The following is a 22,644-nucleotide window of genomic DNA, read 5'->3' as shown; positions in this document are numbered from 1 at the left end:
CCGCATGCCACAACTACTGAGCCTGTGTGCTGCAACTACTGAAGCCAAAGCACCTAGAGCCCATGCTCTGCAACAAGAGAAGCCACTGCAATGAGAAGCCTGCGCACCACAATGAAAAGTAGCCCCAGCTCACCACACCTAGAGAAAGCCCGTGCACAGCAATGAAGACCCAATGCAACCAAAAATAATAAAAAATAAAACAATAAAAAATGAATCATAATATAGACACCATGATTGACAGCTCTACCAGGACCACATGGAATAGGGGAAGGAAGAATCCCTTAAGGAAGACAGGGTAGCAGATCCAAATAACTGACATCATAGCCCCCATGGAGGGCTACAATTGATATTGGAGATGGGAAGACTGGGGGGTGCAGAATGGACTGAGTAGCAGGAGAGTGTAAGTATAGATAGAGAGGGCTTATTTTTCTAAATAAGACCAGACTGAACCAGGCTCTGGAATTATAGAGAAATTTCTTGTTGGGGTGGGGGTGGGGGGATGAAAATATGAAACTCACATTAGCTTCATATGGTTAATGTTACATCTGGGCATGAGATAGTTAAAAATCTCCCACTTGTCCATAGAGGGATTTTTGAAGGTTGAATATGGATTAAAAACTGGTGATGGAAATGTTGTAATTTTCTCAGGTAAATTGTGAAGTTTAGTGCAATTAGAAAAACATCCCCAAAATAGCATTGGTTTTGTTGGCACGTGACCAAACCCTGAACAGCTTAGATTAGTATAAAAGATATTCAAATATATGTCTTTCACATATGCTTAAAAAACTGAGCTGAAGGAAGAGAAAAAAGCAGCACATGCCATCTGTTTAGGAGGTAAGAAAGCTCCAGAGAGAGTTTGGAAAGAAAGGGAGGCTTCAGTCTTCTAACACCAGTAGGCAGTGAGAAAGGCAGAGACACAAAGAAACAGAAACAAGGTCAGGACCAAGGGCAGATACAGAGCCTGAGGCCCATAAAGCCAGCAGGAGCACTGTGCCTTCTGTTGTGTACCACACCAAATTCTTCCCATCAAAATAATCCACATACGTCTCTAAGAAATCCTGCAACACGTCTCAGCGGCAATGAGCTATTACCATTAGTGGTATGATCATCCATAGGACTCATTGGCCTATGCCCAGTGCTTGCCTGTTAGGAATGAAGGAAGAGGTTTTGATGACATGGGGCCAAAGAATCAATGAAACCAACCATGTAGTAGAAACCTACTATGGCTCAATCATCGCTCTCCCCTGTGAGGTTCATGAGCAAGCAATACATTCAAGAAGCATCTATAGATGAGAAGTCAAAATATTACTTTATTTTCACCTGAATAGGTGCCCAATTTCTTAGTGCAGAGTTCTGTAAAAACAAGATTGGAGAAACGTAAAGGCCAATAGTAAAGGCCTACACGGATGCTTCCCTCCCCATTACACACCAAAATCTCACCCTCTGTCCTGCCATACTGGGCCAGAAATAGAAGCAATAAAAAGTATGGTTGGCTATGCATTTGAGGAAGAGAAAACAAGATGGCGAGATCCCAAGGGGAGGCTCTAGCTCAGCTTACCTATTCCTGCTGCACGAAATAGAAGAGGAAACTGCATGGAGGTTCAGAACCCTGCCCTTGTGAAATGTGGACCAATTAATTTCCTGGAATCTGCCCAATCTAATGAACAAGTCTTCTCTGGGAGAAAGCAAAGACCAGGAGAGAAGGGGAGAGATGGAATGTCCCTTTCCTTTAAATACTTTCTCCCCAAAATGTGGGCCATGGACCAGCAGTATCATCATCTCTTGGTAGTTTGTTAAAAGTACACATTCTTGGGCTTCCCTGGTGGCGCAGTGGTTGAGGATCCGCCTGCCAATGCAGGGAACACGGGTTTGAGCCCTGGTCTGGGAAGATCCCACATGCCACGGAGAAACTAGGCCCGTGAGCCACAATTACTGAGCCTGCGCGTCTGGAGCCTGTGCTCCGCAGCGGGAGAGGCCGCGATAATGAGAGGCCCGCGCACCGCGATGAAGAGTGGCCCCACTTGCCGCAACTAGAGAGGACGAAGACCCAACACAGCCATAAATAAATTAATTAATTAAATAAAATAGGTATTTTTTTTAAATGCACATTCTTGGGCCCCACCCTAAATTAGTAGAATCAGGGAATTGCTTTTTAATAAGATCTCCTGTGGAGTCACATGCATGTTAAAGTTTGAGAAGCACTGAGTTTGTGAATCCTAAATCCATGCCCAAATTGCCTGTCATTTGGATCTTCTCTCACTTGCTAAAATAGTGCTCTGCATATAGTCAACAGTTAATGAAAAGATGTTTGAGAAATTCTCTTTGGCACCTATTTAATTCCATTCGAAGGGAGGAGGCCATTTCTGAGAAACCAGCACACACTTACCAATGAGTGGCTTAGACAGAGACAGAAGCATACTGAAAGCAAGCAAACAAAACTGTTCTAGACATACACACACGGCTCTGCAGAGTGGGACAGATGGGCATAGTCAGTTTCCTCTCACACCATCCCCCCACCCATAACATTCCCTCCCTTCCTCACTCATGTTCTCCTTCATCCAAGCTAGTCTGAAGCTCTTATGCTGAGCTCTGTTTCCTACACAGGATAGTACCACGTGCGTTACATGCCTCTTGCAGCTCTGTCCTCAAACCCAACATTGAAGAATGAGACACTGTACCGTTAAGCCAGGACACAGCAGGAAAACAAAAAGCAATTGGGCACATCAATACTTCTCACATTTAAATACTGTGACCATCACGACCCAATTCACATCTTATTTCTGACAGTAGCCAAATCCCAGGCCTGGATCTTCATCTAATATTTGCTTTCAGTGGCTCTTCCTACCTAAGTAGGAAGGTAACAATAAAAATTCAGAGCACCCAACTCCCAGTTTCTTCTCTTTGCTCTACCTGACAAAATACCTTAAAGTGAAAAGGGCCAGGGGTTGGCAAATATGGACTGAGTCTGCTGTAACATTATTATGTAATCCAATAATGAGATTTAATGAGTCATAATTAAAGTCATAATGTGTTGAGCACTTACAATGCACTTCACAACAACTCTATGAAGTAAGTAGTAACCCCATTTAATGAGTGAGGAAATTTGAAGTTGTCAGAAGTTGAATAACTTGCCCAGGAAGCAGCAAAGTTAGAATTCCAACCCACACCTGTCTAAGTCCAAAGCCTCTTAACCACTGAACTAGTATGATCTCTCACTGATCAGAAACTACTATAAACTCACTGCGTGAGTAGAAAATCATTTTCCGGTTCTGAAGAACCTAGGGGCAGGACAGGAATAAAGATGCAGACATAGAGAATGGACTTGAGGACGTGGGGAGGGGGAAGGGTAAGCTGGGATGAAGTGAGAGAGTGGCACTGACATATATACACTACCAAATGTAGAAGAGATAGCTAGTGGGAAGCAGCCGCATGGCACAGGAAGATCAGCTCGGTGCTTTGTGACCACCTAGAGGGGTGGGATAGGGAGGGTGGGAGGGAGACGCAAGAGGGAGGAGATATGGGGATATATGTATATGTATAGCTGATTCACTCTGTTATAAAGCAGAAACTAACACACCACTGTAAAGCAATTATACTCCAATAAAGATGTTTAAAAAAACCCATTTTCTTTCTCTGGGGCTATGCGGAGGATTAGATGAGATTAAAGACGTTCAAGCACTTAGAAAAGTAAGGTGCTGTAACATATAAGGTATAATTTAGTACATTAAGGCTGTGTCCAAATAAAAACCCTCAGTACCATACAAATGGCAAGTACACGTGTGAAAAATGTTCACCCTTGAAATTAGAGATATCCCAGTTTGTTCGATACACAGTTCTTATTTATCAAATTAGAAAATATTTTTAAAAATTTAATCCTCCGTGGTGGCAAGGATGTTGGCAAACTAGTACGTTGCTGGTGGGAGGTCAAGTTAATACAACCTTTCTAAAAAGCAGATTGAAAGTATGTTCCAAGACATTTTTAGACATTAGCATAATTTCTTGCAAGGAAAAACAAATTAGGACAAAAATTTAAGTATAAATATAGTTAGTTAAGAGCATAGATACTAAGACCAGATTGCCTGGATTTAAATCTCAGCTCTACTTCTTATTAGCAGCGTGACCTTGGGCAAGTCTCTGTGACCTGGTGTCCAAAATAGGGATAATAATAGCACCTATTTCACTGGATTGTTATGATATAAGTGGTACCTATTATTTGTATTATCTCAGTGTTTTTTATAATAGCAAACAATTGGAATCAATCTATCTGACCACAGAAAAATGATTAAGTACGCTATGCTATAGACACAAAAGGAATATTATGAAGTCATTAAAAATAAGGCTTTAAAAGACTATTTAATCACATATAATGTAAAGTAAAAAGAGCAGGAAACTGTATATATCGTCCCATACCACTCATGTTCATTAAAAGAGCACTTTGTACAGATACAGATGTATAGAAAACAACCAGTAGGAATTACATCAAAATATTAACAAAGAATATATCTGGGTGACGGTGTAGGGTTGGGGGTTTCTTTATACGTTTCTGTACTTTGCAAAGCCTCCAGAACAGTGCTTTTCACACTCTTCACAGGCATAAGAATCACCTGGTAATCTTGTTAAAATGCAGATTCTGGGTCAGTAGGTCTGGGATTTTGCAGATTCTCCATCTTTAACAGGCTCCTGGGTGATGCTGGTGCTACTGGCCCAAGGTCTCCGCTTTGAGTAGCAAGGTTTTGGAGCAGGGGTCCTCAAACGTGAGTGTGCATCTGAACCAAGGGTTGGGGGGTAGATCCCATGCCTAGAGTTTCTGATTTTAGTAGGTCTGGACTGGGACACTAGAGACTGCATTTCTGTTTTGCAGGTGATCCTGATGCTGCAGGTCTGGAAACCATGCTTCAAAAACCACTGCTGTAGAATATATATACATATACTTTTTTTCTCAGCATCATAAAGGAGGGGGGAGCAGTAAAACACAGGCCAGCCTTCTCCACTGTTTACAAAATCAAATGCAAACCCTTCATCCAAATGCCTCCATAATCTAACCCCATCATTTCCAGTTACTTTTGTTTAGGCCATAAAAATCAAACCACTAATGCCCTAAACACAGCCAAGATTCCGAACTTCATGCCCTCTGCTGTTTCCTCACTCTGGTTGAGATGTCATTTCCTTCTACCTCCTCGTGCCCAGATCTTACCCGTCCGTCAAGGCCTTCAAAGGCCATTTCCGGCACAAAGTTTCCCTTCCTTGGGGCTCCACAGGACTTTCTGTTCCTCCCTGATGACACTTACCAATCTCTGCCTGGCAGAGTGACTCTGCCGGTGGGTGGTGTATCTCCGCCAGTAGACTGGGAGTTAGTTAATGGTGAGCAGGGCAGTCCCTTCCTTGACTATCTTTGTCTGCCCCCTGACCTCAGCAAATCCCCAGTAGACAGCCGCCACTCAGGGCAGACTGAAAGAATGAATGAACCAAGGGATGGAACCTCCCGAAGCAGGGCAGAACTGTCCTGTAAATGGAAATTCGAACGCACGCCCAGCCTTGATGACCAACAGTAACAGGTGTTTTCCATCTCTGATGTCTGTGATTCATTCTGCACAACTGCCTGCACACCCAGGCGTCAGCACACGGCGGCTCCTGGAATACAGCGCCCTACACGCTGAAGTGCCCACTGTGTTCTGGGCGCCTGGGCAGCCACACACGGAGACGCACCTCAGCGACAACCTGCATCCACAAAAAAAGAGGCCCTGCCACCTTAAAAATATTAACGCCTCACTGCAAAGAATACTCACACGCGCGCGCGCGCACACACACACACACACAGACCCCCTCCCCCGTGTGTCTCTTTCAGACTAGGCGCGTCTCCGAGGACTGGATTGAATGGGAAAGAACGGGCCCGTCTTTGTCATTAATCCTCCCCTCTTTCAGGCGAGCCAAGCTTCTTCCGGGTCAGCGACAATCACCGCCAACCCCAGCAGGCCCTCGGTCCCCCACACCGCTAGCCCCGGAGCGCGCGACGGCCAGGTCGCCACCGCCCGCAGGTTGAGGGAGGGGAGGAGGGCGAGGAGGAGGGCGGGCGGCGCGGGAGTGGGGGAGGGAGGGAGGGAGGGAGGAGGGAAGGAGGGGAAGGCAATCCGAGGAGGAGGAGGAGAGAGCAGCCTCCCGCAGCTGGCGAGGAGAATGGGAGTGCGGGACGACAGACCGCCGCGGGGTGTCACGGCCGCGGCCAAGCTTGCCAGGCGTGGGGCCGGCGCCCGCCGCTTTTAAACCCGGGAGGGCGCGGCGGCGGCGGCGGCGGCGGCGGGCGGATCGCGGCGCGCGCTGGGCGCCGGGTGGCGACCGAATGGAGAGGAAGGGTTCGGCGGCCGGGGCCAAGGGGAACCCGAGCCCGCCGGCAGCCGGCGAGGCTCAACGGCCGCAGCCGCCGCTGTGCGTCCCGGGCGGCGGCGGAGGGACCCCGGCGCGGGGCCAGGGTGGCGCGGCTGCGGAGCCAGCCGAGTTCATCCGGCGAGCGCAAGAGTTCAAGAGCCAAGGGGCGCAGTGCTACAAGGATAAGAAATTCCGCGAAGCCATCGGCAAATACCACAGGGCGTTGCTGGAGCTGAAGGGGCTGCTGCCGGCCTCCGAGGAACGGGAGCGGGACTCGCGCCCGGCCTCCCAGGCCGGGGCCCCCAACCCCGGGAGCCTCTCGGAGGAGCAGAGCAAGACGGTGGAAGCCATCGAGATCGACTGCTACAACAGCCTGGCAGGTGAGCCGCGCCGCGCCCCCGGCCCCTCCTCCCCCTGCCCTCCCCATCTCCCGCCGGGCGCCGGTCCCCATTCCCCAGCCCCGGGCCTCCGGGTCGCAGCCGACCGCCGCGGCGCGCCGCGACGCACACGCCCCCGCTGGGACCGTGCCGCTCTGGGAAGGAGAACCTGGGAGGGGGGCGCTTTGGGAAAAGTGTGACTTTCAGGATTATACCTTCCGAAACTCGTTGTCATCTCGCATTCCTCCCCCGCATCCTCGTAAATCTCGCCTATAAATAACTGGACAGAGAGATGGGAACCCAGCTGGCCTGGCGACAACTGCTGCTCCTACTACTGTTCACCAGTGGCCCTGGGTCCAAATGCAGGAGGCAGCAGCCAGGGTGGGCCACCCGCACCCACCGCATGCCCAGTGGCCGCTTGCCTCAGGGGTCGTTGACACCAGAACTCGCCCTCGCCTTCCCCGCAGCTGACCGCATCCCTCTGAGTCAAGTCCTTCCCCAAGTTCCTTTGGCCCCAGTAGCAAAGGGCAGTTTGCTACGATGCCTTCAGCATCTCAAGCAAAATGGATTCCAAAATGCACTTTCTTCTCTCTGAGCTCTGCTGGGGCCGCCGTTGCCAGGTGAAGAGAGCGATCTCAAAGGAAAGCTAGTCCAAGGTTGGGCTTGAGCTGTGCTGCATTCTCGCTCTCCTCCCTGCCTCGCTCCGTGTAGCACTGGTTCTCACACCAGCTAGCTGCTAGGCTTGAGGAAAACGGAGCCCTTTTATTGGGATGAGAAGGTGAGGTATACATTCCCGAGCACACTTTGGGGATTAAGGTCAAAGTCGGGCATTTTAAAAATTAACTTTGGCACAGAAAATTTTAAAGTCTCTAAAACCGGAGGAGTCTGGGTCACTCCAGGGCTTTCATGTGAGAAAGTGGAAGATGTTGGCAGAGGCAATGGCCTTATATTTGAAAAACACTCTCTCTCCTCTTCTCCCACCCCACTTGGTGGGATCTGGGCATGATCCAGTTCCTCTGACCAGATAAGGGCCATCACTCCTAATCCTTAACCCTTGAAGTTGCCTAAACTAGCTCTGGACAGTTGTAGCAGAGTCAAGTTGTGAGAATGGGTGTGGTTGGGGACGGTGGATTTGTCTGGGGCCCAGACAGTTGGGGGATGAAAAAAAATGTATGAATAATTCTGCTCTGTTCCTAAGTGCCAGTCAGCTCTGTGCCCTTTGAGATCTCTAGTGCCAGCCTACCTCTGCCTTCCCATAACGGCATGTCCAGTGTCATCTTTAATCAGGCAAAGCCCAGGCACTTTGTAGATTGTTAAGTAGTTTACAAACTTAAAGGATTAATGATAATAGTAGTAGTAGCAATTGTGGAAATGGTGGTGCTGATAGCAGTACTAGTAATAACGGCAGCAGATAAAGTAGTAGGAATACAGCATAGATGGACTATTTCAAGCCATCACAAGGTACACCATGAGTCCCTTTATTTCCCGTAAGTCTCTGGCATATTCATTACTGCCTGATGAATATAAAGGGCAGAGTGGCCATGGGTGGAGGAGGGGGCTCTCTGGGTCACTAATGCAGTGATTTCAGAGTGGTAATAGAGTCTTATATTTAGCGTTTTCCATGGGCATTCTAGGGTTGCCCCTCCCCCCATGCTTTTGGCTGCCAGCCGATGGCTAGCACCGCCTACTTTCTACCCCAGAAGTGGTTACATTTCCAAGGTGAAACCAAAGCTGTGTCCTTGGTCAGGCCAGCCCACTCAGGGCAGGGCTAAGATCTGGATGGTTCCTCCACTTCCATACCCACCCCTCCACACACTTTGGAAAACTTTGGTGGTGAGAGAATGGAAAGTAGCAATGGCAGATTTCCCCCTCTGCTGCCTTCTCGGGTGCTTACCACTTATGAATATTAATAATTTATGGATTACAAAAGTAATGCTTACCTATAAAATGTGTTTTCTTTTAGAAAATACAAAATTACCTTTAATCCCACCAACCTAAAGAAATCCATTGTGATATATTTCCTTCCTGTATTTTTTTCTATAGCTAAACATAAACTATTTACAAAGCTAAGGACCTCCTGTATCCTGTTTTTATTCCCACTTGCCATTGTGTCAGAGCATTTTTACATTTCACTAAAATATTTTTGTGAAGATTATTTTAAATGGCAACCTAAAATTTTTAAATGTATGTTTACAATGAGCATTTGATGGAAAGAGAAAGAAAGATGATCACTGTTATTGCTGTTAGAACCAGAACAGTGCAGCGTGGCCCATGAGATAATCTTCTCTCCCCACCCTCCGTGCCTGATTAAAGGGAGGAGACAGCAACTGCAAGTTTGTTCCAGCAAAAAGACAACTGGCCCTTCCACTGGGGCTGCAGTGTGGGGCTGAGCAACCCAGTGGGCTTCAGGAGAGAGCAGTCTGAAGATGTTGGTTCTCTCAAGGATCTGTCCTTCCACACAGCTGTGCATAGAGGGAGAGGTTTGGGGTTTAGAAGCAACATGAACTAGCCCAGAAACACCTGGGGGATTAGGCTGTGTTGCTAAGGGCATCTCAGCACCAAACAAAAGACTATTATGAGGCTTCGGGAGGAAACCTAGGTTCAGTGGACTCTTGCACTCTGCATGGAAGGCTCCAAGAGAACAGCAAGGGGGCAGTTAGAATCTGCTAAGAGATGTTAACCTAAAAATCCATTTGGATGACTTGAGGTGACCACTTGAAGGGTGTGCAGGCAATGTGCAAAGTGCCTGTGGCTGTGGTCTGTTCTGGCTTGGAGTTCCTTCTGATTAGTAGGTATCTGGCCAGGGGTGCAAGACCCCCAGATTTGATTTTGCATGTCTTAGTCTCTAAGAAATTCAAGGAAGGAAATGAGAAGCATCTTCTTCCTTCAGAATTTCTAATGACTTTGATACAATGATTAGAAAAGATATCCTGCCTGGGCAGATGTAGGCATGTGATTCTTACCAAGGCTGCAAAAGAAGCATGTACTGGCCTGTCGATCAACTCCCACTGACCTTGAACAAGACACAGGACTCCCCTGGGGCCTTGGAATGTTCTGTGCAAAACCTCTTGAAGGACAGAACCTTTTGCTTTACAGCTGTTCCTGTGGGGCGGTAGTGGCCCCAGCTGGGTTTGATCAAAAGGTTGCAATGCATGACTCTGTTGGTATTTTCAAATGATGTTCAGGACTCAAATGCCCACAGTGGAGATGGGTGCTGACAGGCCATGGCATTGGATCTGAAGGCTAGACAAGAGTCAGCTTATGTCCCTATTCCTGGCATACCCTGTGACTTTGTATAAGTCCCTACCACATCATTTTACCTCCATTTTCCCATCCATTTAGAGCTATGTTTGGGCAGGGTTTTTTTTGTTTTGTTTTGTTTTTTACCAAAGGGGCAGATAATATCCATTGATGCCAACTGAAAGTCCCAGGACAGGGGAGTGACAAGGCCTAAAGAAGTCACGCAAGAAAAAGGCCTGGATGGGAGCCAGCTTTATCAGTGCTTGTGGACGTGTCTTGAAGCCATGGGACTGGGGCCAGCTACATAATTTGTGAGGCCCAGGGCAAAATGAAAATGTGGGGCTCCTTGTTCAAAAAAGCAGGAGAAAGTTGTCATTAAAAGTTCTAAAAGATAAAGTTTTTTCCCTTTCTTTCATGGTTTCTCTCTCGACTGGAAATGGTGTTTTTATCTGCTATTTAATGTCATTTCAAGAAAATTACAATTTTAAATTATTGGCATGAATTTACTATTCATCTTTATAGTGTGCAATGCCAGTTTTAAGTGGAAATATAAGAACACTTAACTGGTATATGAATCATGTAAGTTATACAATTCACGTTTCGTAGCTTGTACATGCATATGTAGTTTATTCTTACTGGAACCATGGAAATGCTGACAAAACAAACTCAACTGCTTTTATTTCACTTTTTATATGCATACTTTATAGGTGCACTTTCTACCAGTCTTGGCTTTCTGATGAGTAAGGAAAGGAAAAGGAGCTATTGCATACTCCTACCCTAGTCTTTCCTCCTCTGTCATCATTTTCAGCATAAGTGGTTGGCTAGTACAGGGCACTTAAGCAAGAAAGGATGTGATGGGGTTTTAGGTTATTTTTGTTTCTTAGAACACTATTGCTCTCTTTCTGCATTTGAAGCAATTTCTGGGTTGAATGGAAAGCCTGGCCTCTTTGGGCTGTCAGTGTGTGCGCTTGCTTAGTTATTGACCTGACCCTCTTACTTATGCTTGTTGAACTCCCCTGCACTGTGGATCCACTGGAATTCTGTGCTCATGGGGCATCGTGAATGCTATATACTACATGGGCCTGCAAAGAATAGTTGTACCTCTGTCTTCTGCTCAACTTCATGCTCCATTATCCAGTCGGGCTTCACTTACAAAACACAGTTTCAAAGATAAAATAATTAAGAATTTCAAGAAGTCAACAGCAGAGCATTAAACCAAATACAGGGCCCTTCTGAGCATGGGTCTTATGTGACTGCACCCTTAAAGCCGCCCCTGCAATGGGACACCAGAAGATGACTGAGCGTATACACCTAAGGTGGACAGAATTAGATATAGACCCTGAGGCAGATTCTAAGACAAAAGGTACCCCACAGAAATTGGTGTGGGAACCAAAGAACCAAGCAGGAAGATGGATAAATTACAAATGCAAGAACTCAGTGGGAAAAAAAAAAGAGGCCAAGAGCTAGAGACAAGCAGTAACCTGGCAGCCAGAAGATGAATTGTTGGGATAAGAACTGGCAAAGGAGGGGAAAGAAGAGGGGCTTCATGCTAAGATGCTCAGCCAAGGTACTGCCATCTGGATGGGAGAGTTTGACTGGCCAAGCCATTGTTAACCTGAGGCTGTTCCTCAGGCAGCCCCTTGGCCGATAAATCTTAAGCTTGTAAATGTGGCTTCAAAGATCATCTTCCAAGAAAGGATGTGAGAATTGAAACTTGTAGAATGCTTTCAAGGAGAGAATATTCTGAATGTAGACTTTGGGCTGAGTTTCTAAAGTGGATTCTGAAGTTCCTTAGTTTACCTGCAAAAGTAGTGAGTTGGGTGGCTCGTAGCCAGAAACTCTCTAAGATATCTTGAAGTAAGAGTCCCTACAGCCAAAAGGCATGGGAGTGCCCCATCCAAGGCAAGGGGACTTGGCTGCAGGATGGACAGGAAAGCCAAGATATGCAGCAGCCAAAAGCTTCACAGAGCGTCACAGGTTGGGAGTGACCTTCAGATGGGACATTCTCTCCTGCCAGCTCTTTGCTTTCGTCACCAGATTGTGCCTCCTCCGGAGAGCTAGGATGAAAATCAAATGTTTCAACCAACAAGCCAACCAGCAATTTCCTAATTCCCAGATACTTGGCTTTGGGAAATCAGATGTCCATGCTGGGACCAGAGTTTCCCATTATCACCAACGCGATTAGTGTGGTCCATTCCTAATTACATAGCAGCAAGCACAGCTCCAGCACGGACAGTGGTACCAGACATTTAAAAAGTCAAAGATAGGGGAATTCCCTGGCAGTCCAGTGGTTAAGACTGGACTCGTTGCTGTCACTGCCGGGGCCCTGGGTTCGATCCCTGGTTGGGGGACTAAGATTCCACAAGCCATGTGGTGCAGCAAAAACAAACAAACTTTTTAAAAAAGCCAAAGATAATACTACAGAAGATTAAAAGAGTTTAGTCTTCCTCATGGTGTTCATATGGCCTTGAAATGATCATAAGCAGTGTAAAGCTCATTATCTTCCTTTTAAATATACATACACATTTTCATATCAGCAATGAAATGATGCCATGTCTGGTAGGACTCAAAACCAACAGTTCCCAAATATTTTTTAAAAAGAAGCAGGATGTAGGAGCTATACTCAATATTTTGTAATAACCTATAAGGGAAAGGAATCTGAAAAAGTATGAGATATATATATATATAATATATATATAAAACTGAATCACTTTGTTGTACACCTGAAACTAACACAACATTTGTAAATCAACTATACTTCAATTAAAGAAAAAGAAAAAAAAGGAAGCGGAATATGTAGTGCCAAGGAGAGCTGACTTGAACTAGAAGAATCCTGGGTTGAAATATATCCAAGTGGGCCTTCTCTTCTCTTTCGGCCAAAAGGAGTTTAAAACAGCACTGAAATTACAGACAAGGTTTACAGAGAGGAAGCTTGTGGAGCAAAGGTTTCCCTTCCACAGTGTGTCTGTGTGAAAAGAACAAAAGTGCTAAGGAAGTGCTAACTAGCTAGCTCGAGAGTTATGGAAAACCAGAATTACGATTTCAGATTTGGTTATGACTCCATACCTTACAGAGGTGTGTGAATTTCCTTGTCAACATTACCACCTTGTTATCAGCATGAGCTTAGGCACTTCCAAAAATAGGGATAGTCACCACTACCTATAGTGACTTATTTAATAACCACCACCACAAAACAACAACTATAATAACAATAGCAGTAACAATAATGGTAGTAAAGACTACCATGATGAGCCCAGCTTCTGGCCCCCAGTAGATGTTCCATAAATGTGTTTGAAAGGAATGGAAATACTTATTCCAGCATTTGTCTCATATTAAGGATCCAAGAAATTCAATCATTTCATTAATATTCATTGAGCAACTAATAGGTGCTAGACGCTCGGACTTGAGGGCTGGGAACACAGGAGTAAACATAAAGAACAAGGTCACTGCCTCTCATGAACTTACATATATACATGTATAATTCTGTGAGAAAGAAAACTCAAGCTGGAACAGTTAAGTCCCTTGCCCATGGTCACGCAGTAGTATGTGGCAAACTGGGATTTCTCATCTGCCAGGTATGTAATTCCAAAGACTATAGTCCTAACCATTCACCCCACAACCTCCATCTTTAGAAGTTTCTTCCTTAGGTACTAAAATTTTCCTCCTTGAAATTTCTGTCGATCCAGCCATATTCTATCTATCTTTTGAAGCAACAAAAAATACATCTCATCACTGTAACAAGGAAAAGCCTTGACATTTTTAGGGCAACTCGCTTGCCCATCCTCCAGTCTTGTCTTCTGTAAGTTATTCCTTTTACCGTGATTGTGCCTTGTGTGATTAGGATTCCCATTCCATGACCATCCTGGGTCATGGAAAAACTGTCCTGCTCTCTGTAACCAGGTTCTATGTCACTAGGAAGGTGACCTGAGAGGAATGAGAATCTGATGAGTCATAATTTCTAATGAGCCTAGAGGCTTACAGAAGCCCCACCCATACCTCCCCCTAGTTTTTATCCCCTTTGCTCCAGAATGTGTGCATTCCAGTTAAGAGGTCTTGAGAAATTTAAGTGGATGTGCTAAGAGTAGGAATTCATTTCAGCCAGTACTTTTCAGTAACCAGTTTGTGGATACAATGACGGGAAATGACCCATTAGAAGAATAACATCTGGACTTGTCCAGATGCATTACTCCAGACCTGGTCAGTTTTAATGTCATGAGAGTGATGATACCATCATTTAAAAATATGTTCTGGTTTAAGTGCTAAACGAGATTGGACACAGTATTATTCTGTGTGGCATGGAACATTTTCTCTCCTAACATCCTGTAAAGTCGTATTTATTTTTTAGTTTGTGTTTTTATGACTGGCTGATAAGTTCTAACTTTGTGAGCCAAAACCTTATCTCCCAAGAAACAAAAACAACCCCTCCCCCAAACCCAGCAGTAAATAGACCAGTTGGCCCTGTGTCTAGTGGGAGGGGAACTGAGGGAGACTCGTGTGACAGCTGGTGGCACATTTGCTACATATGTGAACTTAATCTGGTCTTGAGTTTCCTCACATATTAAATGGGTATAATCATGCCTGCCTGACTCCCAAGATAAGGGTGAGAAGCAAGAAGATAACGTATGAATGTACTTTATAAACTACAAAGTATTCGAACTGTAAATTATCCTTTTAAGTGGGCAGGGATATTTAGGAGAACAAAAAAAAGAATAGAAATAAGAAGTGGGAACTGGGGCTTCCCTGGTGGTGCAGTGGTTAAGAATCCGCCTGCCAGTGCAGGGGACACGGGTTCGAGCCCTGGTCCGGGAAGATCCCACATGCCACGGAGCAACTAAGCCCGTGTACCACAACTACTGAGCCTGTGCTCTAGAGCCCGCGAGCCACAACGACTGAGCCCGCGCGCCTAGAGCCCGTGCTCCGCAACAAGAGAAGCCACCGCAATGAGAAGCCCGCGCACCGCAACGAAGAGTAGCCCCCGCTGGCCGCAACTAGAGAAAGCCCGCTCGCAGCAACGAAGACCCAACGCAGCCAAAAATAAATAAATTTTTTTTAAAAAAAGTGGGAACTGCCCAATGAAGGAAATTTCCACCTTTAGTTCTAACAGTTTTAAGACAAAAGGGATACTTGAGTAGTACCTACCAGGAAAACCCTCTTGATGCGTGGTTTCTGAATTAAATATCTATTGAGGCTGACTCTCCCATTTTGTTTCAAACACACACAAAAAAACTGCTCCCCAAATGCACGTACTCCACCAAAAAAAGCACTTGCTAATACAGTGAAACAAAAGTGTTTCTCTTGAGCAGAATGCAAGGGATGTTCTTTGAATGTGTTCAGACGTCCCCAGCAAGGGCACAGCGGAAGCGCGACTCGGTAAAGAGTGACGTGGGCAGCAAGTTCCGTCTCTAACTCACCAGCTGCCTTGGGTCAAGGAATTTTACCTCTTGGGCCGTAGTTTTCTGATGTCTAAAAACCGAGGGTTGGAGTCCAGGATCTCCAAGGTCCTTTCCAGCTCTGGAAAGAATAATTCTCCATTCTTTCTGAACTGGGGGGCCATTACCCAGAATGGGAGAGTTCCGTGTGGACTGATAGAGATCCGTCTCCAAAATCTGTTATTACGTGAAAAGGCAGAATGCAAAACAGTGTTTATTTGCTTTGTGTTTAAAAAAAGAAAAAAGATATAAACTAGCATCAACATATACTCTAGTACAGTACTTGCTTTCAAGAAGATTATCTGATACCATGCAAGTGAAGCTGTTCACTTCACTTGAATAGGGACTGGGCAGAGAAATTGGGGAGAGACTTTCACTTTTTTTTTTTTTTTTTTTTTTAAAGATTAAGACTTCATTGTTTTTAGAGCAGTTTAAGGTTTACAGCAAAATTGAGGGGAAGGGACAGAGATTTCTCATATACTCCCTGCACGCATGCATGCCTAGCCTCCCCCGTTATCAGCACTCCCCACCAGAGTGGTACATTTGTTACAGTTGGTGAATCTACACTGACACGTCACGATCACCAAAAGTCCATGGTTTACTTCGGGGTTCACTCTTGTGTTGTACGTTCTATGGGTTTAGACAAATGTATAATGACACGTACCTATCACTGTGGTACCATACCGAGTGCTTTCACTGCCCTAAAAATCCTCTGTGCTCTGCCTCTTTATCTCTTACACCCCACCCTTGGCAACCACTGATCTTTTTACTGTCTCCATAGTTTGCCTTTTCCAGAATGTCCTATAGTTGGAATTATACAGTGTGTAGCCTTTTCAGACTGGCTTCTTTCACTTAGTCATATGCATTTAAGGTTCCTGCATGTCCTTTTTTAACTTTTTATTCTAAATCTTTCTATAGCGCATGACTTTTCTAAGTATATGCATTATTACTTTTATTTTTTAAGAAAAACGATGACAGGATTATCTGTGTAGAAAGATTATGGGTAGTTTTGCTTTCTTCTTTTATATTCCCGAAGAAAACCTACCTTATACACATAATTTTTAATGCCGTTCTGGATATTATCTGTGCCTTGTCTAATCCTGTCAGACTGTGACACCAAAGATGTCAAGCAAACTTATCCCAAGCCCCAAACTTTCTCTTAGTATCCCATAATATGACTTATCCTTTCTGCACTGCCCTCCACCCCAATGCACACATAGGGCTGGATCCTGGCAGCATGGTAACCCACAGTAGGGGGACACCCCTTTGGACTCAGTAGCACGTGAGTGACGGTTTGAATCTGCTGGTGAGGCAGGGAAGAAAGTTGGGTCAGAGCTTGTGACACAAACCGGTCCTGAGCATTAGTGATGTGCCGCTGGTGTGGAGGAAGGGACCGTATGGGTGGTCCATGTCCAAGATTCTCGTTGGCCCCTGAGTCTAGGAAATCCTGCCCATCAGTAGCTCAGACACAGCACCCAGAAGGAAACTCACTCACTCATCAGATCTTTATTGGATACTTGCCATGGCTGTTCACAGCCCAAATCTCAAAGCCACTGTGTTCTCCTCAAAACATGGCATGTGGTTGTGGGAACAGGGTTCTAATCTAGACCCTGCTGCTAACTTGCTCCATGACTTTGGAAAAGTCACATCGCTCTAAGCCTCAGTTTCCTCATATGTAAACAATTGGTGTTGGGTCAGATGCCCTCCAAGTCCCCCTTTCAGAAGTGTTGAACCGTCTAGGATTTTGAAGACCCTCTAGCTCCCCTCTCCCCCCTCTAGCCTCTCTCCTCTGGAAGCAACCAGATTTAGGAAGGAAACAGGAAACAAGCTCCCTTTTGTTCCAGTTTACTGATATGTGCTGACAAATAAGCATAAAGATCTCAACTAAGATTTCCAAGGTAACCTTGCAAATTTGAGGGTAAACCAAAGTAAACGGCAGTCTCCCAGGACGATAGAGTCAGACAGAGGGTCTCAGAGAGAAACCAGAGTAGGGGTTGGAAGCCTCTATAAGATATTGCCTGGGCCCTGGAATCTAAATTGATGGCACCAGAGATTACCTACTGCTGCTAGACCTTCTCAGATTATTCCAAAATTCAGACTTTCAGGCAGTCATTCACCATAAGAAATCTGGCAAGACTGGCTGTATTAGGCCAGGAAGTTCTGATGGAGGGGAAAAAAAAAAGCTTTTAAGAAATGGACTGCCAGTGGCAGGGCCAAGAGTTTCAGGGAACAGTTGCTGGCTAAGCTATAGCATCTCAGAGGGTTGCCACCATTGACTCAAGACTGGAGAGCCCTGAGGAGTCCGGGCCAGATCTGAGCATTTGAGGGATGTGATTCTGGGCCTACTGCTCTTGCTGAGTCAGAACTGAGCTCCTTTCCTGAATGGACCCGAACCTCAGGCTGTAGGTGCCACTGGGTCATTGGAACTTGTGTGGAATTTTCTCTGATACCTAGAGAGAGAGAGAAGGGCTGCGTTCCTGTGTGTGCCAGTGAAGATGGGAGGGAAGAAAGGGAGCACAGAGGAACAGAAAACCTGTAGGGCAAGGTGGCCTGATGGAAAAGATCTTTACTTAGCGTAAGAGGATCTGGGTTTGACTCCTGACTTCCCATCGACTCCTCCGTTAACCTTGGGATGGTCCTAATCTTGACAAGCTTCTGTTTCCATTATAGCGTGGGAGTAGTAGTGTGCACCAAACAGGGTTGTGATGGTGATTGAAATTAAAGGATACGTGCACGCATGCCTAGCACAGTGCCTGGCACGTAACAGATGCTTAATAGATGATGGCTGTGTGTAAATCTACCTCCTACTCCGGTAGGCACTATGGCGGGGAAGTGTGCAAGAGGGGAGGAGAAAGGACTCAGCAGGGGAGGCTGTGGGGGACTATGGGAAGCAAGTGAGCAAAAGAGGGGTCACACCTCGCTCGCCTCCCCTGCACTGTAGCCACTTAAGAGCAAGTTTCAGCTCTTAAGAGCAGGGGAGGCAAGCAGGGTGTGAACCAACAGCCTTTGGTATGGATGTTTCCTACCTGGGCCCACGGGGCTGGGTGAACAAGTAACCCATCAGGCTTCCTCTGAAGGGCAGCTGAGCTCCAGCAGAACCAAGGGCCTTTGGGCCCTGAGGTCCTTGCCTGCTTCCAGCTTCTCAGAATATAAGGCGGTCCAGAAAACACTTAGAAACTGCTGGGTTGGGACTTTCCTGGTGGTGCAGTGGTTAAGAAACCACCTGCCAATGTAGGGGACACGGGTTCGAGCCCTGGTCCAGGAAGATCCCACATGCCGCAGAGCAACAAAGCCCGTGCGCCACAACTACTGAGCCCACGTGCCACAACTACTGAAGCCCACACGCCTAGAGCCCGAGCTCCGCAACAAGAGAAGCCACCACCATGAGAAGCCCGCGCACTACAATGAAGTATAGCCCCCGCTCGCCGCAACTGGAGAAAGCCCGCGTGCAGCAACAAAGACCCAACACAGCCAAGAATAAATAAATAAATAAATGAATGAATGAATGAATGAATGAATGAGAAACTGCTGGGTTCCAGGCAGACATGTCTCTGGCCTGAGGTTGTGCAAGCGAATAAGCCTCAGACGGTGTTTGTTCTCTGCCACTTTCCATCCTCTGCCCCAGGATTCTCTGACCCGTTCTTTGAACTGAACTAGTAGGGAAAGAACTTCAGATTCTCTCACAAGTTAGACCAGTTCAGAGTCTGAGAGCAGAGAACAAGGATGTTCCAGGAAGAGAAGATGCGTGCTGTGATCAGCTGGGTTCCCTGGGGAGCTTCACAAGCAAGAGCGTTGACTGGTGCGCTGGGGAAAGGAGGCTGTGGAGGAAGGCAAGGCCCCTGCAAGAGGGAGAAGCTGCTAAGCTGGCAGCCTCACGCCTGCTCTGCCTGTCCCCTTGTGTCTTATGCTGGCGCCAGTTTACTGAGCTGCCTTCCTCATGTCGGATGAGGAAAGCCCCTGGCTTGATCAGGTGTCCTGGGAATAAAAGCCCTAGCAGCCATGTCCCCTGGAGCCTCCTTTTAATCCCGCCTTACAGGCACTCCTCTACCATAATGCCCGGAGTCCTCTCATGACCCTGGGTCTCTCCAGATTGGTGCTCCGTGAACAGCCAGTGCTTTCTGCTCAGTAAACCCTTCAGAAGGCTTTACTGCATCTCTCCTCCCAGGTTCCCCCACTGCTCTCTTTGAAGACATAATGGGCAGAAGTGATTTTTTTTTTTTTAATAAAATCACAGTTGATGAGGGTATTCTAAAAAAAGATAATTTCTTCCCTAAAAGGAACTCTGATGCCTGTTATAACACAGTCTTCACCCTGATACACACACACACACACACACACACACACACATTTATTTTTCACAAGATTCAAGTTGTACTGCACAAACGTTCACAACTTTTTCCACCAATATTTTACACTAAAAACATTTTTCAGTGTCATTAAGTATTTTTCTACAGTATGATTTAATGTCCGTGTCATGTTCCATTATACCAATGCCCTGTTATTTATTTAACCAGTCTCCTGCTGATGGATCTTTAAGTTATTTCCAATACTTTGCTAATACACACAGTGCTGCCACAGAGAGGCCACAGAGGTGCTCTTTCTGCTACACGTGTGCCTGTTAACTAACTTATCCCCAAACGTATCTGGTTACGTGGTATTTGCCCTGGTGTCATGGAAAGATGGCAGGAGAGGCAATAGGAACAGGAGAGATGTTGCTGGGGTCACAGAAGGATGGAGGGAGAGGTGATCAGAACAGGAGAGGTATTTTTTAAAGTCTAAAAAGAGAACAAGATGGCATTTTGGCTTCTGAGATTTTCTCCCATCCTGGCTCAGAATTCCTGCCAATGGGCATGACATGTGTCCTTGGCCAGAGCCAACAAGGTAAAGATACTATCAGGCAATGGGTTTCTTCTGAATGTTTCTGGGTATATACTCATTGTCATATTCCAGATGGCCCAACTGGCCCTTCCAAAGTCCCACTTCTAACCCAAGAAAGGGTGTTAATGAAGACAAACAGTAATCCTGTCCTACTTTCTTCCTACTACTCCACTTCTCTCTGTGTATATACTACAAGGAAGTCGATAAGAGTTGGGGGCCGTGGATGGGAGAAGTTGTAAGTATGCTGCTGTAGCACCCAAGTCTGCTCCTTCCCTCATGAACAGGAGCATGTGACAGGCACCAAAAGGCTGAGCTGACCTCAGGCTTTGGCATTACAACTCTCTTGAGCAGATTTCGATATCCCTTAAAGGACTGTCAACATAAGCCTTTAGCTTATAAGATTTTTACACTGGTTTTTCACCTGAGCTCTTTCAACTGCCACGTTCACAGCCAAGTAGTGGCCAACAGAGGGTGAATAAGAAGAATATAAACTCCCTGAAGATATCAATATCTTTTGAATGCTCTCCATTTCCTTACAAAGCCCCGGCACAGGCTGTGATGAATGAATCCTCATCGAATAAGTTTACGAAGAGCCTGTACCCAGGATGGTGTGGTGATGGTGAGAGGGATGCAGCAGCCCTTGAATGCTGGGGACATCCATGTGAAGAATTCGAAGGGCGGGAAACAAAGGGCAGCTTGGGAATGGTGTAAAGAGACCTCCAAGAATAATGTTGCTAAAACAAAACAAAACAAAAGAAATACTTGGCAATGTTTATTTGAATCCAGTGTAAGCATGTGCTAGATTGGAAAAATAGAAGGTCAGAAATTAATGTGAATGGAATCAGAGGAGATTTAGCCCATGAGATAAAGCCAGATGACTCCTGGTCATGGGAACAGTATCAGCAGTGATGGGGGAACTCTATCTAGATGCCAGGCAGGGCAGGAATGATGTGAATGAAGATACTGCCACTTGAAGGGTGCTGGCTTCCTGAGTCAGCAGGAAGTTGTCATCGCTTCTCAGTGCCTTAGACTTGGAAAAGACCTTCAGGGATCAGTGAGTCCAGGTCTCTTTACCCACCAGCTTTGCTGGAGTGGAACCAATGTAGGCTTGGGCTTAGACAGTCCTGGCTCTTTCCCTAAAACTCAAATGGCCTTAGCAAATCACTTAACTTCTTTAAGCCTCACCTCTTGGAAGCAGGACTAATAAGACCTATTTTCCCAGAGTCACTGTCAAGGTCAAGTGAGTCATGAAACACTATATAAATGTTTGGTATTGCTACTTACTGAGCATACAATATGTGTAAACCAGTATGATGTAGTTTTGCTGTGTGAGGGTTTACAGATGCCCTACAGATGCTTGTCTGGAAAGCAAAGAAGGTATGTGTCATAAGTAGCTGCCATGATGGGCATGAGCTGAGTCTGTGGCTGTGAAAAATGATTTTATTCATTGGAAAACAAAAGGGCTCACTTGATGACTGTACCTGTAGATCTGGCCTCATTAGAAAAAGACCACCCTACATGTTCTGTGAAAGCGTTACCATTAGGGCGGGTTGTACTATAATTCACAGGTATTAGAAAGATGGTAACTTCTCAGCAAGTTAGAAATAGAGGAAAATTACCTGATCTTGATAAAGAGCACCTACCAAAAAAACTAAAGCTAACATCATACTAAATGGTGAGAGACTGAATGCTGTCCACAACTCTTCATAGCAGCATCATTCATAATAACCAAACACTGGAAATGGCCTAGATGTCCTTCAACAGATGAACGGTCAAACAAACTCTGGTACGCCCATACCATGGAATACTACTCAGCAATGAAAAGGAATGAACTATTGGTACTTGTAACAGCTTGGATGCATCTCAAGGGGATTATCTCAAGATTATGCTAAGTGAAAAAAAAGCTAATTCTCAACAACTTCATGCTATATGATTCCATTTATGTAACACTTTGAAATGACAAAATTTTAGTAATGGAGAACAGATTAGTGGTTGTCAGGGTGAAAAAGGAGGTGGGATACAGGAGAGACATGGATGTAGTTATAAAAGGGCAACAGGATCCCTCCTGTGATGGAACTGTTCTGTAACTTAACTTTGGCGGTAGACAGAGGAAACCACGTATGTGATAAATGGTATAGAATTAACACACACACACACAAATGAGTACAAGTAAAGCTGGAAAACCTGAATAAGATCTGCAGATTGTATCAGTGTCAATATGGTAGTCAATATATTATACTATAGTTTTATAAGATATTATCATTGGGGGAACTGGATAAAGGGTGGAAGGGATCTCTGTATTATTTCTTACAACTGTATGTGAATCTAATATTATCTCAATAAAAATTTCAATTAAA

General features: G+C 45.6%; 1 protein-coding gene and 1 long non-coding RNA gene across 2 annotated transcripts in view; one reads left to right on the top strand and one right to left on the bottom strand.

Moving 5' to 3' along the window:
• Positions 1–4,334: 4,334 nt before the first annotated feature.
• On the bottom strand, positions 4,335–10,092 carry LOC309625196. The gene is made up of 2 exons (XR_014242379.1): positions 6,956–10,092; positions 4,335–5,718 (listed from the first exon to the last, which is right to left on the bottom strand). It is a non-coding gene; the product is annotated as an uncharacterized lncRNA (long non-coding RNA).
• The window catches only part of TTC9 (tetratricopeptide repeat domain 9), a 30,735-nt gene continuing 13,807 nt past the window's right edge, over positions 5,717–22,644 (top strand). The window contains exon 1 of the mRNA XM_082384367.1: positions 5,717–6,743. Coding sequence (XP_082240493.1) covers positions 6,338–6,743 — 406 coding nt within the window. The 5' untranslated portion in view covers positions 5,717–6,337. The remainder of the gene's footprint in view (positions 6,744–22,644) is intronic.

This window comes from Balaenoptera borealis (assembly GCF_965194805.1).
Source record: "Balaenoptera borealis genome assembly, chromosome: 3".
Classification (NCBI taxonomy): domain Eukaryota; kingdom Metazoa; phylum Chordata; class Mammalia; order Artiodactyla; family Balaenopteridae; genus Balaenoptera; species Balaenoptera borealis.
The sequence above is the reverse complement of the archived record's forward strand: the minus strand, read 5'-3'. Positions and strand labels throughout refer to the sequence as shown.